The sequence below is a fragment of the Equus caballus genome, chromosome X (assembly GCF_041296265.1).
Source record: "Equus caballus isolate H_3958 breed thoroughbred chromosome X, TB-T2T, whole genome shotgun sequence".
Lineage (NCBI taxonomy): Eukaryota > Metazoa > Chordata > Mammalia > Perissodactyla > Equidae > Equus > Equus caballus.
This window is the reverse complement of record NC_091715.1, coordinates 88780728-88796552: the sequence shown is the minus strand read 5'-3', so window position 1 is coordinate 88796552 and position 15825 is coordinate 88780728. Positions and strand designations below refer to the sequence as shown.

The window sequence follows — 15825 nt, the reverse complement described above, 5'->3', positions numbered from 1 at the left end:
CAAATGTGAACTGCCATGAAGACCTATATGCAACAAGCTATACAGGATAAAGGATGTATAGTGGGTTCTGATATATGAATCTCTCTGGTGATAAAACTCTTACTAGTGTAAATAATGATAGAGTCTGGCTCTGGTCTGCTTGAATTCCTCTTCTGTGTGTCCTGAATGTTCCTGGCCCCTTGTGGCTTTGTTTGCATTGAGATTTTCCACATCTCCCAACATAGGCAGTCCTTATTATTAAGTCTTAGTCTCAGTTTATGCACTTTCTTGAAGTGCGTTCTTAAGGATTTAGTTTTATTTGTGAGCTCTGAGACTGGGCATGTAACACTGCAGCTCTTTCTAACCCACACTGTCTCTGCTCTCTCTGCAGGGATCAGCTTTCTACTGCTCTGGCAGCTGCATTCTGTCTTCATACTGTGAAGACAGAAACAGTTCTAACTACCCTACCCTTTTACGAGAAGAATATTATCCTGCTAGGGAGTCAAACTGATATGCAACATCCCCCTACACACAACCCACACTGAGCCATGTACCCACTTTTGAACACTGCCATGACACTTTTCTATTTAATGCCATTCTCTAGGCATAAAAGCTACGTATCTTAACATTTAATAACCTATAGATTTGGACTTTGTGGATATAATTACAATGATAGGGCATATGTAGCCATGTCCTTTCAGCTTCAGTTTAGTTTTTTAAACACAGGAGAAAAGTGGAGGCCATTTTTCCTTGGGTAATAGGACCAGGGAGAGCCATCATCTTAAATTGGTAAATATTCAGCAGCTGGTTAGCCAAAATTCTAATAGTCAAACGAATGTAAGGGTGTGTGCCTAGAAAGTAAAATACTCAAGTCAAATTAAATAGTTTTTAAGCCCCCTGGATGTCAGAGACAGGCCAAATATGGGTAGCTTTTAGTAGAGGTCATTCAAATCAAGAGGTACATTTGCAATGAAGCCCCTAAGGTCCATGGAAAGAAATTCATCTGGAAGAATTAGTAGGCAAGAAAATCCAAGGAAAATATAAAGCAAAAACTCTGAAGGCAGACTGCTGGGGTTTGAATCTGTTTCATCAATAACTGTCTGTGTGGTCTTTGCAAAGTCAGTTATTCTCTTTATGCCTATGTTTGTTTATCTGTGAAAGAGGGTAAAAGTAGTACCTCCTTAATTATGCTACTTTGAGGACATGTAATGTATTGATACGTATAAAACACTTATAGAAGTACTGGGCTCTTAGTAAGTAGCCAATAAATATTAGAAGTTAGAGTTATTATTATAATCCTCAACATCAGCATCATGAGTATGCTCTAAAAACAGTAATGAAGAGAGGTGTGTACTACAAAAAATAACGTATATTATAAAGTAACAATAAGTAAAATAATGTGAGATCAGCACAAAGATAGATAAATGGAATGTCATAAAAAGCCTAGGTATTTTTGGTGTCTGATAATTGAAGCATCTCACATCAGTGAGTAGAGAATGATTTAGCCAATTGACAGGGCTGGAAAACTGATTAAATATATATAAACAAAAATAAATTTAGGTCTCTACTTCACAAAATGTACCAAAATAAATAGCAGATGATTCAAAGAGATAGATATAATTAATGAAGGAAAAAAGCCTAGACCCGGATATACGTGAATATGTATTTGTCTCAGGGTAGAGAAGGTATTTCTCTACTCCAAAATTTGGGAGTTCCCAAGATCACCCTTACTTCAACTGCAAGTGTGATTCCCTATGACTACCCTCAGGTTCAATCATTTGCTAGAAGGACTCACAGAACTTGGAAAAGCTGCTATAATCATGGTTATAGTTTATTACAGTGAAAGGTTACTTATTAAGAAAAGACACATAGGGTCCAGGAGAATTCCAGGTGTGAGCTGCTCATTGTTCTCTCCCAGTAGAATCTTGTGAACATTGCTAACTTCTACTAGCAATGATGTGTGACAATATGTATGGAGCAATGCCAATCAGAGAAGCTCATCCATGCCTTTATGTTCAGACTCTTTACTGGGACCCCAGTCACACAGACACAGTTGACTGCATGGATGACCTTAGTCTTCAGCTCCTCCAGAGACTGAGTTGATACCACATGACCTGAGACAGCCTCACACCGTAAATCATATCATTAGCATAGACTATCTAGTGTGGGCCAAGGCTCTCAGACAAGCAGACACCGTTGCTAGGCAGGACATCTCAAGGACTTAGAAGGTGCCTCCCAGGAAAAAGATCAAACCTCTTTTTGTGCAAACCTCTCTTTTTGCAAGGGTAATCCTTTACGGCACATCTATGTGAAAGAAAGCAAAACACATCGAGTAATAGATTTGGCAATAGGTTTGGTTACATAGAAATTTAAAAGTTCTATACATTTAATAGCATGGGGAAACAAAAAATCAAATAAACTGGAAAATATATTGCATCAAATATGGCAGATAAAATGTGAGCATTATTAATATATAAAAATGTCTTATGAATAAAGAAAAAGATGAATGATCTAATAATAACATTAATGATAGTAAAAATAGCCAACATTCAATAAACTATGTGATACCCACCGTTTTGTTTTACATATAGTTATTCATTTAATCCTCACAAAAACTATGAGATAGGTACTATTGTTATCTCTTTCTCATATATGAAGAATGGGAGGAAGCGAGGAGCACTATAAAATGATTTTTTGAGCAATAAAGAGAAAATTCATCAAAGAAGGAAAACAAATGGCTATTAAATATGAGAAAATGTTAAAAGAAATACAAAATGAAATTATAATTAGAAAATTTTTTCAAATTATATACACAATGATGAAAACATTGATAATGCTTAATCTTGGTAAGGATTTGATGAAACAGGCCTTTCATAGACTGCTGAAAGTAATGTAGTGATAACATTATTAGAATGCAATTTCACAAAACATATCACAAACCTTATAAATGAATATACCCATTGTCCCAGCAATTTCACTTACAGATATTAAGCCTAAGGAGATAATCAGAAATACAAATATTTATGTAAAAGGATATTCATTAAAGAATCTTGGAAAATATTGAAAAGCGAGACAGAACCTAATTTGTCAGTAGTAGGGACCATTTGATACAGCCATACTCTGGAAAACTGTACAGTCATTAATCCTGTCATAATACATGAAAGCACACAACACATGACACTTAGTGAAAAAGAGTAGGATATAAAACCGTATACATTTATATAATCCCAATTTTGCAGTACATGCACAGACACACATAAATGCAACTGTATGTATGATTGACACGCATAGATCAAGGACAGGATACAAATGCACTAAATGCTAACAATGTCATCCTCAGGTGATAGAATTGCAGGTGATTTTCTGGGCACTTTTCTGCTCTCCCCAAATTTTCTAAAATAGACACACACTACCTTTTAGTGAGGAAAATATGATATGAATAATTTTAAAGAAAAATATTGCAAACCTGGTAAGTTTTTGGATTCTGCTATTTGATACCAAGGACAAAAATACTAGCCTATATCTACTAAAGTGACATAGCTATGGTATATTGAAAAGGTAACATTCATCAATTTATGGAATAAAAGGAAACTCCATTATTGTCTCTATGAACAAAAGAAACATGGTTAAGAGTACTATCTCTCTTGCAGCTTTCCACTCCCATTTTCTGGTGCAATCACAGAATTGCACTGTTAAGCACTACTAACATATTGCTATATTTCAGTCCAGCCTTTATATTTGCACGTGCAAATTAATTTTAATTATGTTTTACTAAAATTGAAGTTTTACTGAATATACTTTTGTAGCCTACATTTTCATATATATTATTAATATTTCCCATGACCTGAAATATTTTGAAAATGGTTAATTTACCATGACTGCATAATATTTACATCATTGGATTTAAATATTTAGGTGGTTTATTAACTGTGTCTTGAAACCTAGACTGCCTTTTATCTTTCCTTTAGATTATAGCTGAGAACAGCGAATGTGTATTTTGAGATATGGCAGAAATGGAAGTGCAGGGAATGATGTCAAAATGCTTTTTCATCAACAGTACACACTTTCTCATGTTGCAGGATGTAAGAGGATACCTAGCCCATGAATGTCTCTCCAATCAGATTTCATCTTTCTAAGGTCCTCTATTAAAATGCTAATATCCTTAGATAGGCAAAAATAGGGAGCTAGTAATTTTTCACTCTAAATAATTTTAGCATATGCTTTTCTCCAACACAGGCTAGTGAACTTGGGCAAGAAGAATGAGAAGAAAAAGAAAAGAAATGATGCAGGGAGACTGTCAAGCAAACCACCTCGTTCATACATTTTGCTAAGTTTGATCATCAACCTATTACACATATCGTGGTTCCATTTGGAGTAAAGAAGGGTCATGTGGTAGGGTGAAAGAGAGGAGGGGAATACTCTTCACCATTAGTCTTTATATTTACCTAATGCAAGCAGGGAGAGATCCTGCAATTTTTCATATTTCTTTTCTTATGCCATTGTTACGTCCCATGCCTTGTCATTTTTTGAGACTTATGGGAGTGAAATAAGACTAAATAAATTGTCTTCTATATTCCATTCCCTACTTTTCAAAAATCAGGATCCCGTTATTGAAATACTATCCAATAGAGTGATTCTAGAGTCTGCTTTTTGTAGTTTTACCAACGCTCATTGCTGGGAAATTCTTTTTTTGTCCATCTTTATTGCTTTCCTATGACACTAGATAGAAGCATCATAAAGCTTAACCATTATTGATTTATCTGATATAAAATAAGAGTTGAAGTGTTCCCCCAAATTTTGTCAAAAAGTCGTATCTGCATTCTTGCAAAGTAACACTGTCAGAAATCACATTCAGGTGTTCCACATAGTGACTGCTGTTGTTGCTACCATACTGTATGCCTGCGTGTTGAACGTACTTCAGAAATAAACTTGCAGTGTCATTTACCTATATCAAAGGACAAAGAACAATAGTCCTCTTTAGCATGGTTTGACTTTGAAAATAAATCCATTTTGTCTGCCTCTTAACAACTTGAAATCCTCTAGGTGTTTGTACATTGATTTTTTTAATCAATTGCTCAAGAGTCTTTCTAAGTATGAAAGATGGACTGATATCCAAGTTCACTACCTATTTAGACCACTCTTCTAACATGAAACAGAAAATCTTTTCTCTGCCCTCTTGAAATCCAAGTAGTCCTCTCGTAGTCCTTATCACATAAAGTCAAAGGAGTTCAAAATTAAGTTGCATTTCTGTACTTTGAGTCCCTATAATTTGATTTATTTCTTGTGTTGCAGTCTAGTATTAGTGGTTGAATTCAATTTAGATTTGATTATATCTGTGTGCCGCTGCTGCATTTTTCTCAGATGTTGCAAAGCAGGCTTTTATAGTAATAAATGATCATTTTTTAATGGTCTGTTGTTTGTTGTGTAATCGTGGCAGGTTAGCATTCTTGAAGTACTAACATTACCTAATTGTTTTCCTCTCTAATTCTGCTGCTTCTCAGGTGGACTACCTTCACTGCCTCAGGGAAGGAAATGGCACAGCAGGAATGAATAAAGGAGAAAAAAAAGAGGCAATGCTTAAGTTTTTGAGTTTTAGAATTTGAGACTCTAGTAGAATTCAAACCACAGATGATTGATTGCTAATCTACTATTTTTCTGTCCATATCGGAAAAGATTTCTGAGGCTACAGAAATAGGGTAAAGTTCAGAGGGAAAGACACAAGGTGATCTTTGGGATGGAGCTTTGTCCCTTGGTATTCCCCCAGACTAATTTTGGATCAGGATGGAAGATAATTGATCAAAACTCCACATAGATTTATGGAGTTCAAGAGAAGAGGAAATATATGCAACTATTCTCAGCTAAATTCTGAAAAGGCGACAAAACACCAAGGTTCCATATGATTTACATTGTATAAGACAAGTAATGTACATCAGCATTGTGGATCTGGACCAGCGTTCACAAAACCAAATGCATACAGGGACATGTTGGGTAACACAAATGTGTGAGGTGAGCTTGCCGAAGACACAAAAGTGTGGTAAAGGCATGTTAAATTTAAAGCACATGTTCCTTCTAAAGTAGAACTACTCAGATTCAGTCAGCTGTTGTTAGACGAGAATATGCACTCCTTATTGCCTCCTCTTGGAACTTTATAAAATAAGCCTGAAATCTGATTTCTGATGTCAAATGTCTCAATTGTTAAAATGGAATAAGAGCCAAACAAATAGGTTTATGGATTAGATGTGACTCACACTCTGTCAGTGAGTGACCTCTGTTTTAGGGAGAATAACCTAAGACAGTCTTAGAATATCTTACGCCGAAATGTGACAAGAAACAGCCCTGAGAGCAGCACAGTTGTGGTGCAGAGAGCTATCTGATGAAGCCTTAAGGTGAAGAATTTCAGAGAATGCAGCTATGACCTGTATGTTCTCATAGTGATATTGGATGTTTCAACAGGTGCCAACATGGAGAGATGATAGCAAAGAATTTCCCCTATATATCTTGTCAAAATATGAGTTCCATAGAGCTTACACATAACTGAAAGAAAAAAGTGGAGAGAATTTTAAAAGCTCGACTGAGGTTAAATTATGATCATCCAGGGAAATGGATAATTAAAAATGGATTACGTTCAATTATAAAAAAATAAAGGTGTATTTCTTGCCCACCTGAGTTTGAAGATAGTGATTAATGTTCTCTGTACAAACAAAAAAAATATCTTCTCATGTTGGATATGAGATCCTATCAAAAATGAAATGAAGGGGCCGGCCTGGTGGTGCAGCGGTTAAGTTTGCACCTTCCGCTTTGGCGGCCCGGGGTTCACTGGTTCAGATCCCGGGTGCGGACACGGCCCCACTCGGCAAACCATGCTGTTGTAGGCGTCCCACGTATAAAATAGAGGAAGATGGGCACAGATGTTAGCTCAGGACCAGTCTTCCTCAGTAAAAAGAGGAGGATTGGTGGCAGATGTTACCTCAGGGCTAATCTTCCTCAAAAAAAATAAAAAGAAATGGAGAATTGAAGACATCCAGTTTCAAGATGGCAGAATGGGGCATGCTGAAACCTGCCATCCTTCTTTCACATGAAAACCAAAAAATAATCATATTTCATAAAAAATCAATAAAAATATTTCCATACTTGAAAGTAAAAGGTAAAATCTCTGTGGAGCAGGCACTGTGAGCCCTCCATAACAGAAGGAAGTGTGGTGGGTGCTATACAGGCATCGTCACTACAACTACTATGGAAAACAATACAGTCATTAAAATACCAACATAGCCCAGAACATGTACGAGAGGATTATGTCACAGAAAAGGAATCCAAAATCTAACGACAAACATCTGAGGAAAACTAACCCTATGAAACAGAGTCACTAAACTCAACAAATGGCAAACTTGATCCTTAAAATTAGTGAACTTAATAGCCCCATCAAAATGAAGGAGTAAATCTTCGAAGCAAAAACAAATGGCTATGAAAGCAAACCAAAGCCATTAGAGACCTTGGAAAAAATTGAATTAAAGATATCAATACATGAGCTAAATAAGAGACAAAAGATATCCGAAGGGCCAAAAATAAATAAATAAAATGAGCTGTAATATCATACAGAGGAATTCTCCTTAATGTTGCAGAAAAAAAAATGGAAGATTGAAAATACGTAATATAGATAGAGACGTGAAGACCAGCTCCATATGTTTTAATATATATATACAAGGAAATATAACAGGGAAGAATAATAAGAATGAAAATGACACCCATTTGAAGAAATAATGGCCAGGAATTTTTCAGAACTAAAGGAAGAAACTACTGAGTTCCAAGCACAATAAATTACATTTTAAAATCCCACACCTATACACATTTTTAAGTGAAATGTGCTAATAAACATTATAAAATTGCTGATCATAATGAAATAAACTTAGATATCAATAACAAAAAGAGTCAAATATGAGCTATGCATCCGTAAATGAAACACGCACATGCACACACACTCGCATGCACATGAATGCACACATATCTAAGTACTTCAAGAGTTAAAGAGTAAATCCTGATGGAAATAACAATATATTTGAAAATGAATGGAAAGGCATATCTAAACTTAAAGGTTACAGTTAAAATTTTAATTTCTTAACTTTTATTAATAATTACTTTTTAACTTATTCTCTTATATTTTAAGCATTTTTCCAGCTTATTGTGTTGAAACAATCCACTTTTCTCAATCTTTCTTTTCCTCTGGTAAATTTAAGGCTATACACTAAAAAAAGAAAAGCCAAATATAAAGACAGGAAAAGAAAGGACGAGACTGTCACTATTTGCAGACAGTATGATCTTTTACCTAGAAAGTTCAAGAGAATTAACTAACATCTATCATAATTAATAAGATTCAACATTTTGGCCAGATATAAGATCACTGCACAAAGACTGTGAACTTTCTATGTTCTTTCCAGAAACAAAGGAAAGTTAAATAGAAGATAAAAAGATCACAATCACAAACAGGACCAAAACCATATAAAAATAAATGCAACCGAAATAAAGTAAAAATGTAACAAAGTAGGTAAAGTAAAAAAACAAATGGAGGAAACTATAAAATATTGAACACCAGCACCCAGATATATCTGTCACTGAAGTCCCAGATTATGATAGCCTACCTTTATGAAAACTTTTATTATTAAAAGACCAGTCAAATATCACTTTAAGACTGAATCAATTACAGGATCAATCTTTCAGGATATGTACCTGTCTTTTCTCTTCGATTATTTGTTTTGGAAGGGATGATCTACAGAAAAAGAGTTGACACTTTTTCTATAGAGGGCCAGAGAGTAAATATGTTAGGCTTGTGGGCCACACAGTCTCAGTTGCAACTGCTCACCTCTGCCTTTGAGGTGCCAAAGCAGCGATAGACAACACAAAAACACGTGAGCATGGCTGTGTGCCAAGAAAAGGTTATTTATAAAAGCCAGTGGGCTGCATTTACCCCAGAGGACATAGTTTGGTAATCCATCTTATAATGCCTTTGAACATTTTCTCTCTTCTTAAGAAACAAAAATCAAATTTGATAGTTCCTTAATGCATTCAAAATTATGTCCAAACTCCTGAGAATGATATTCAAGCCCCACCACGCTGTTTCCAATCCCCTTGCCAATCTTGTTTCCTGCTCCACTCCTCCCTTCCACTCGCCTCTCTACTCCTATATACACTATATCCGTTAAACTTGACCTCTTTTGAATTTTTGTCTTGCTACAAGTATTCCCTGAGCTTTCCTTTAATTCATTCATTCTGTCATTCACTTAGAAAATATTTACTGCGTGCTTGGTATGTGCCAACTACTTTGTTAGAATGCTGAAGATACAGTGGGGAGAAAAGATGACCTTGCCCCTCCCTTCAAAAAGCTTACTGGGATATGGTATACAGAGAAGCAATTGCAGTATCATATGATAAATTCTATCATAGGACAATAAAAGCTATTATGGGAACGAAGACGTGAAGATATGAAAAGTTTGATCCTATCATGTTTCAATTGAATAGACATTTAGACTATACTGTTTTGACAAATGGATATTTTGACTTCAGGTCTATAAGTCTTACAACTTTAATCAAAATTAGTTCCACATGCATGAATTTTCAATAGGAAAGTAATTTAAAGCATAAACTCCATTTAGCCATGTCAATGCTTTGGTACATTGTTTATATAGTGCAATTAAACTATGTGCAGTTTTAGCCTTTGTTGGTGGTATTCAGCCGTGATTTCTACCACGTTCATGAATCAATATTTGAAGTTTTAGCTTCAGTTTACATTCGATAGTAAATTTTACTATACAAATGTAACTATTTTAGCTCTTGTCAATTTTATTTTGCATTGACTAATACTCCCAGTAATATTCACTATGAATATTTATAGATTATGTTTCTTAAGGCAAAGAGCATGAACAGTGGAATCTTAACATCCACAGGACCAAATGATAGGGTCAAAGCTTCCCAACAAGTGGCTTTCAGACTGAGACCTGAGGATGAGCAAGAGCACATCAGGCAAAGGGAACGGGGGTGGGAAATGGGGTAGGCAGGGCAAGTGTTCCAGTCAAAGACCCAGAGATGAATGAAACCATGGCGTGCCATAAATTTCTATTACAATTTTATTTGTAATTCTTTCCACTTGTAATTTTCTTCCTTCTCTTCCCCATCTATTGAGACCCTTAGCCTGTTATTCAACAAACTCAAATTATTTCCAGTGGGATTATTTTTATATTTGAAAGACATGACAACATTTTTTTTTATTTGTCTAATGCAGGCATTGCACACAAACAGAGATGTTTGTGGTAACTCTGTAAGCTAAAAGAGATATTCGAAATATGCTAGAGATAGATAAGATTAATTGGAGAACATAAACTGATCTGTCATGATTTTGGTAAATTGTTTTTAAGTAAACACAAAGAGGATAAAATCGTACATATGTAATATTTCATTTGTATGTGTCTCCTGCTCTAAATAAATATAAGCAAACTTAAATTTTTTAATTCTATGCAGAGGATTTTGAATTAAATGAGCTAGTTAAACCATTTCATCTTCTTATAAAAATGAAGACAAATAAATATGAGACTCTTATCCTCATGGTCAGTGGTTGATTGGTGATCTCAATTAAATATTTTCTTTAAACAGGACTATCAGGACTAGATCAGTTCAAACTGAAGCTAATCTTACATTTCTCGAAATTTGGCACTGTTAATAGAATTTTAGTACAGATAAATGAGCATAAAAATATGTTCAAATTTATTATTGTCCAAAACCTATGTGGATACTGTTTACCTGTAATTGAACTAAATATGAGATGATATCTCTGGAAATTTTGTGACACGAAGATTAGGTATTTTCTTTTAAAAAAATAAATGAGTTCTTTATTATTTTATGATGTGCTCAGATAGAAAAAAAATGAATTCATTTTTTTCTACAGTATTTTTTTCAAGCCGAATAAGGCTATAAGTTCATATATAAGAATATTATGTTTGATTAATAAAAATAGTCATTTATATGCATTATTCATTTTAGCTTTTGTTACCCCCTCAAAGTGGATGAAGTTGAGGTAAGTTATTTTGCTTTGATATACTCTAAACTTAATCACCATCTCTAAAGCCCTTAGGTAGGACTGGTGGAAAATCCAATGATTTAAACAGCATAAAAATCTTTAGTGCCATTCTCCCCTAAACTGTACACTTAATAAATGAATCTGTAGCTTGCTTTGCCATATTCCATATGACTTCTGTGCACATCCAGAGGACTTTGCTTACTCTGCAACAACTTCTGAGTATTATGGGATTCTACGGTGTACAACTGGGTCCTAAAACGGTATTCTCTTCAGTTTATATCACTAGTCCCAGATGGGTTGACTTGCTTCAATTTTACAACTATCCTCTTAGGAGAGAATATTAAAGTGAAAGAATTCTTCAATAGAACCAGAGAGCAATGAAGTTCACAAATAGAACCACACCAGTTTAGTTGTCAATTATATTTCCTCATGAATGAGTTTTTCATTTGCAGCCAAATTTAAAATTAAAAAGATCTTCGCCCATATGACCTTCAGGAGAAGCCAAGAGTTCATTTCTTTAAGAAAAAGCAACATAATAGCGGTTATATTTATGTACTAAATAAGGTCTCTAGTTAAGATCGCAACCTGAGATAGATTTTTAGTGGACTTTGTCGGCTCTTATTTATTTATTTTCAAAAATTTCATTGTATTTTTCTTCTTGAAATAGCCTTTGAAGTCTGGAGCTGAACATCTTCTATGCAGAATTGCTGCAATATCATCCTTGCAGTGTTGCTGGTGTTCCTGTTTCTGATTAAAATTCATGTTTTCTTTAAATAGCATGAAATATACTTCTCTGGACCTCTTTGGCCTTGGTCAGGAATGTATAACCACTGAAAAATTTTCAGACAAGAGACCGGTCATTAGGCACAGCTTGAAAAGCCAATCAAACTCAGTCTGTTTTTGTTCCTAGGGAGAGCCTAGTGATCGCCGTTGCGGGGAAGGCAACTTAGATGTGATTCTGGAGCACTTGCCTAGCTCTCATTATATCCAAACAGCAAAAATAATTAGTAGACAGAGCTTACGGATTTAATTCATGGACTCTTCTGAGCAGGAAACATATTGTCAAGTAAATACTGAAGAGGGTAGCATAGTGATAAAGGTTAACAGCCTGGAATTCTCATATGATCAACACAATATGTTATTTAGATTTCTAGAATTTTCCCTAATACTAAATAGTGGATTTCTTTTTTAAAATCTTTTTTTGCCTTCTACTTTTTTGTCTTTCAGAGCATCCCATAATAAAGTGAACTGTATTTCTTACATTTTAATTACCATCCTTTCACATTTTGTCATAAACTTGCATTTTTTTTTTATTGGAAGGAAATGCCACAATTAAGCCTTTGGGAAAAGAGATATTAAAAATTTACCAAGCTCTGAATCAGATGGCATTGATTGGTGTTTCTTGATGCATATTAATTAAATTTGCACTATACTTACACATATGCTTATGACATTATAAAAGACATTGTCACCATTGTAGCTTATAAACTTCATAGTTTAATTCTTTAAAAGAATATAAATGTTTGGAGGCTAGCCCAGTGGCACAGTGGTTAAGTTTGCATGCTCTGCTTTGGTGGCCTGGGGTTCGTGGGTTCGGATCCAGGGAGCAGACCTACATACCACTCATCAAGCCATGCTGTGACGGTGTTCCACGTACAAAAGTAGAGGAAGATTGGCACAGATGTTAGCTCAGGGCCAATCTTCCTCACTGAAAAAAAAAGAAAGAAAGAATATTAATGTTTGTATAACCAGACAAAAGTAAACATTAAAGTGCTACTAAATTGTCTCTGTATAATTTGTACAAATTGCTGTTTATAATAAGTTGGTCATCTTTGCATAATGTTTGAGACATTTAATTCAACAAATATTTCTTGAACACTTTGTGAAAGGAATGTAAAGATAAAAATAATTCTCACAAAATATAATGAATACCATAAACTCTATACATACAGTGTACTATTAAGATTTAGAAGATGGAGAAATCATATCCAATTAGGGGAATAGAGAAATTTCATGGTGGAAGTTTCATTTTAGATGAATTTTGAAGAATGCATTGGCAGTTGACATGTAGAAATAGAGAGGGATGTTTCACACAGAGGAAAAAACTTGGAGGGGTGGAACCCTGAAGAATGGTCAGTAACATCATGTGTAAAGTTTTGCAGGAATAGATTATTGAAAATACACTGGGACAACTTTGTACTAGATTTCGAATGCCAGAGTTAGAAGCGTATAATGATTGGGAAGGATATGGGAAGCCATTGAAAATGTTTGTTTTGTTTATAAAAATGGATAAAAGTTTTCAAAGTATACTTTGGGACAATTAATGTACAAGTAACGGGTAAAGTCAATTGACAAAGAGAGACTCCAGTGAAGGGGCCAGTAGGCAAGCTAAGGCAATAGTCCAGTCAAGAGGTAAAGAACACATGAAACAGAGTGGTTGCAGTGGGAATGGAAAGAAGGGGATACATTTGAGAAATTCTAAGGTAGTAGAAACTATAGGATCTGATAACTAATTGGCTATAGATGGTAAAAGAGAGAAATAAAATGATTCTGAGGTTTTAGATTAGGGTTACTAGGAAAATGATCGATCTGTGAACCAAAAAAAATAGAAAGAAAACTATAGAGGGGAGGCTTTGAAGAGGAATACTGAAGGAGTAATTTCTGTTTTCAACAAATAATGTGCTTACATTTATAATGTAGATCTACTAGCAAAACTATTTCAAACAACTAACCATCCCTAAGACAAGACACTTAAGGAAGAGAACAAAAAGTCACAGTTAAATATTTTTGTGGTTGAATAATCTATTGAAAATTTGGTAGCTTCTACTGACAATTCTGGCTAAGAAAATGAATTGGATTGGGGAGTAAAAGTTCTCAACTACAGCTCAGCATTGACTTCCAGGAAGTGCACATCATGCTCTGACAGAGTTGATTTTAATGGGATGCCTAGATAGATTTATATTTTAACAGTATGTAATGAAATTGCTTAAGCCTTCATTACTGAACAGAACTGTGATTCATGTTGGCAAGTCACTAAGAGTTAGATGGCAGAGAAATAGCAACCAGAACAATGACTATTTAATGTTTCAGTATATAGTATGAAGACATACTAATAATAACGATGATAGCTACTTTTAAAGCCAAGTGGCAGGGGCCGGCCCGGTGGCGCAGTGGTTAAGTTCGCATGTTCTGCTTCTCAGCGGCCTGGTGTTCGCCCGTTCGGATCCTGGGTGCGGACATGGCACCGCTTGGCACACCATGCTGTGGTAGGTGTCCCACGTATAAAGTAGAGGAAGATGGGCACAATGTTAGCTCAGGGCTGGTCTTCCTCAGCAAAAAGAGGAGGACTGGCAGTAGTTAGCTCAGGGCTAATCTTCCTCAAAAAAAAAAAAAAAAAAACCCAAGTGGCCAATAGGACAGCCTCTGGAGTCAGACTGCTGGGTTTAAATTTCTAGCTCTGTCATTTATTATGTGTGACCTTGGGCAATTTTCAATTAACTTCCCTGAACCTCAGTTTCTTTATCTGTACAATGAGATAATAGTTGTGACTACCTCATATGGGATATTGTTACAATTAAATGAGACAATACATGTAAAGCACAAGCATCAGTAATGCTCTGGAAATATTTGACTCTGGATGTGAATGTAGGTTATAGCGCTATGCATGTGCTTCTCTGTGCAGATCTTATGTCTCGAGAATGAATGAATCAATTTCCTTAAGTTTTATAGTATACAGAAAAACTCAGTTAACATGGTCTTCCTGTGACACTGCATGCTCTGACTTGTGCTGAAGTGATTGTTTGCTCCACATAAATGGATAATAGCCAGTAACATTTACTGAACACTCACTATGTGCCAGGAGCTGTTTTAAGAACTTCACGTGAATTAACTCATTGTCACAGCAACCTTATGAGGTAAGGTCCATATATCAGATGAATAAACAGAAGCAAAAAGAAGTTACATAATTTTTCTAATATTACACAGTAAGAAATAGAACCAGAATTTGAACCCTAGCAGCATATCTGACTCTAGAACTGATACTCTTAATCACCATGCCCCGTTGTCTCTCATTAAGAGTTTACTGCGCTCCTGGGCTCAAACCTAGTTTGTGGGGACATGGCCAAACGCACCAAGAAGGTCAAAATCGTCAGTAAACATGGGACACTTTATGGTGCCTCCTTCAGGAAAATGGTGAAGAAGATTGAAATCAGCCAGCACGCCAAGCAAACTTGCTCCTTCTGTGGGAGAACCAAGATGAAGAGGCGAGCTGTGGGGATCTGGCACTGTGGTTCCTGCATAAAAACAGTAGCCGGGCGTGTCTGGACCTACAACACCAGTTCTGCCATCACACTGAAGTCTGCCATCCGAAGACTGAAGGAATTGAAAGACCAGTAGAAGCTCCATCATGTGAAACATTGCTAGGCCTATAATAAATGGGTTAATTTATGTAACAAGATTGCTTTGGTTTGTTGTTAATTTTATTAATTAGATGTTCTGATTTGCATTGCATTAATTTTGCTTTCTCAAAAAAGACTTGGAAATGGTTCTAATTTTTATTGGAAAAGCGTGCTGAGATAGATGGGTTATCATAGTTCAGTATTTTTTTTTCAGTCTTCAAATGATATATAAGAATATTAGCTTTACAGGTTAGGTATGTGTCTTAGCTTTTTTATCAGCCTGTTTCTGCCAGTTTGACTTTGAGATGCATTGGTTCAAATTGTGCAAAATTTTGTTCTTAAACCACAGTTAGTATTTTTAAAAAATGTTTACAAAGGGTAGGATGA

The 15825-nt window shown here is 35.4% G+C and overlaps 1 protein-coding gene across 1 annotated transcript; it reads left to right on the top strand.

Moving 5' to 3' along the window:
* Positions 1–15157: 15157 nt before the first annotated feature.
* On the top strand, positions 15158–15436 carry LOC100071657 (large ribosomal subunit protein eL43-like). Its single transcript, XM_001500265.3, has one exon. The coding sequence runs from the start codon at positions 15158–15160 to the stop codon at positions 15434–15436; it is 279 nt and encodes a 92-aa protein (XP_001500315.1).
* Positions 15437–15825: the final 389 nt, after the last annotated feature.

What these genes read in the sequence shown, in the direction of transcription:
- LOC100071657 (XM_001500265.3), top strand. Translation starts at nt 15,158, where the DNA reads ATGGCCAAACGCACCAAGAAGGTCAAAATCGTCAGTAAACATGGGACA.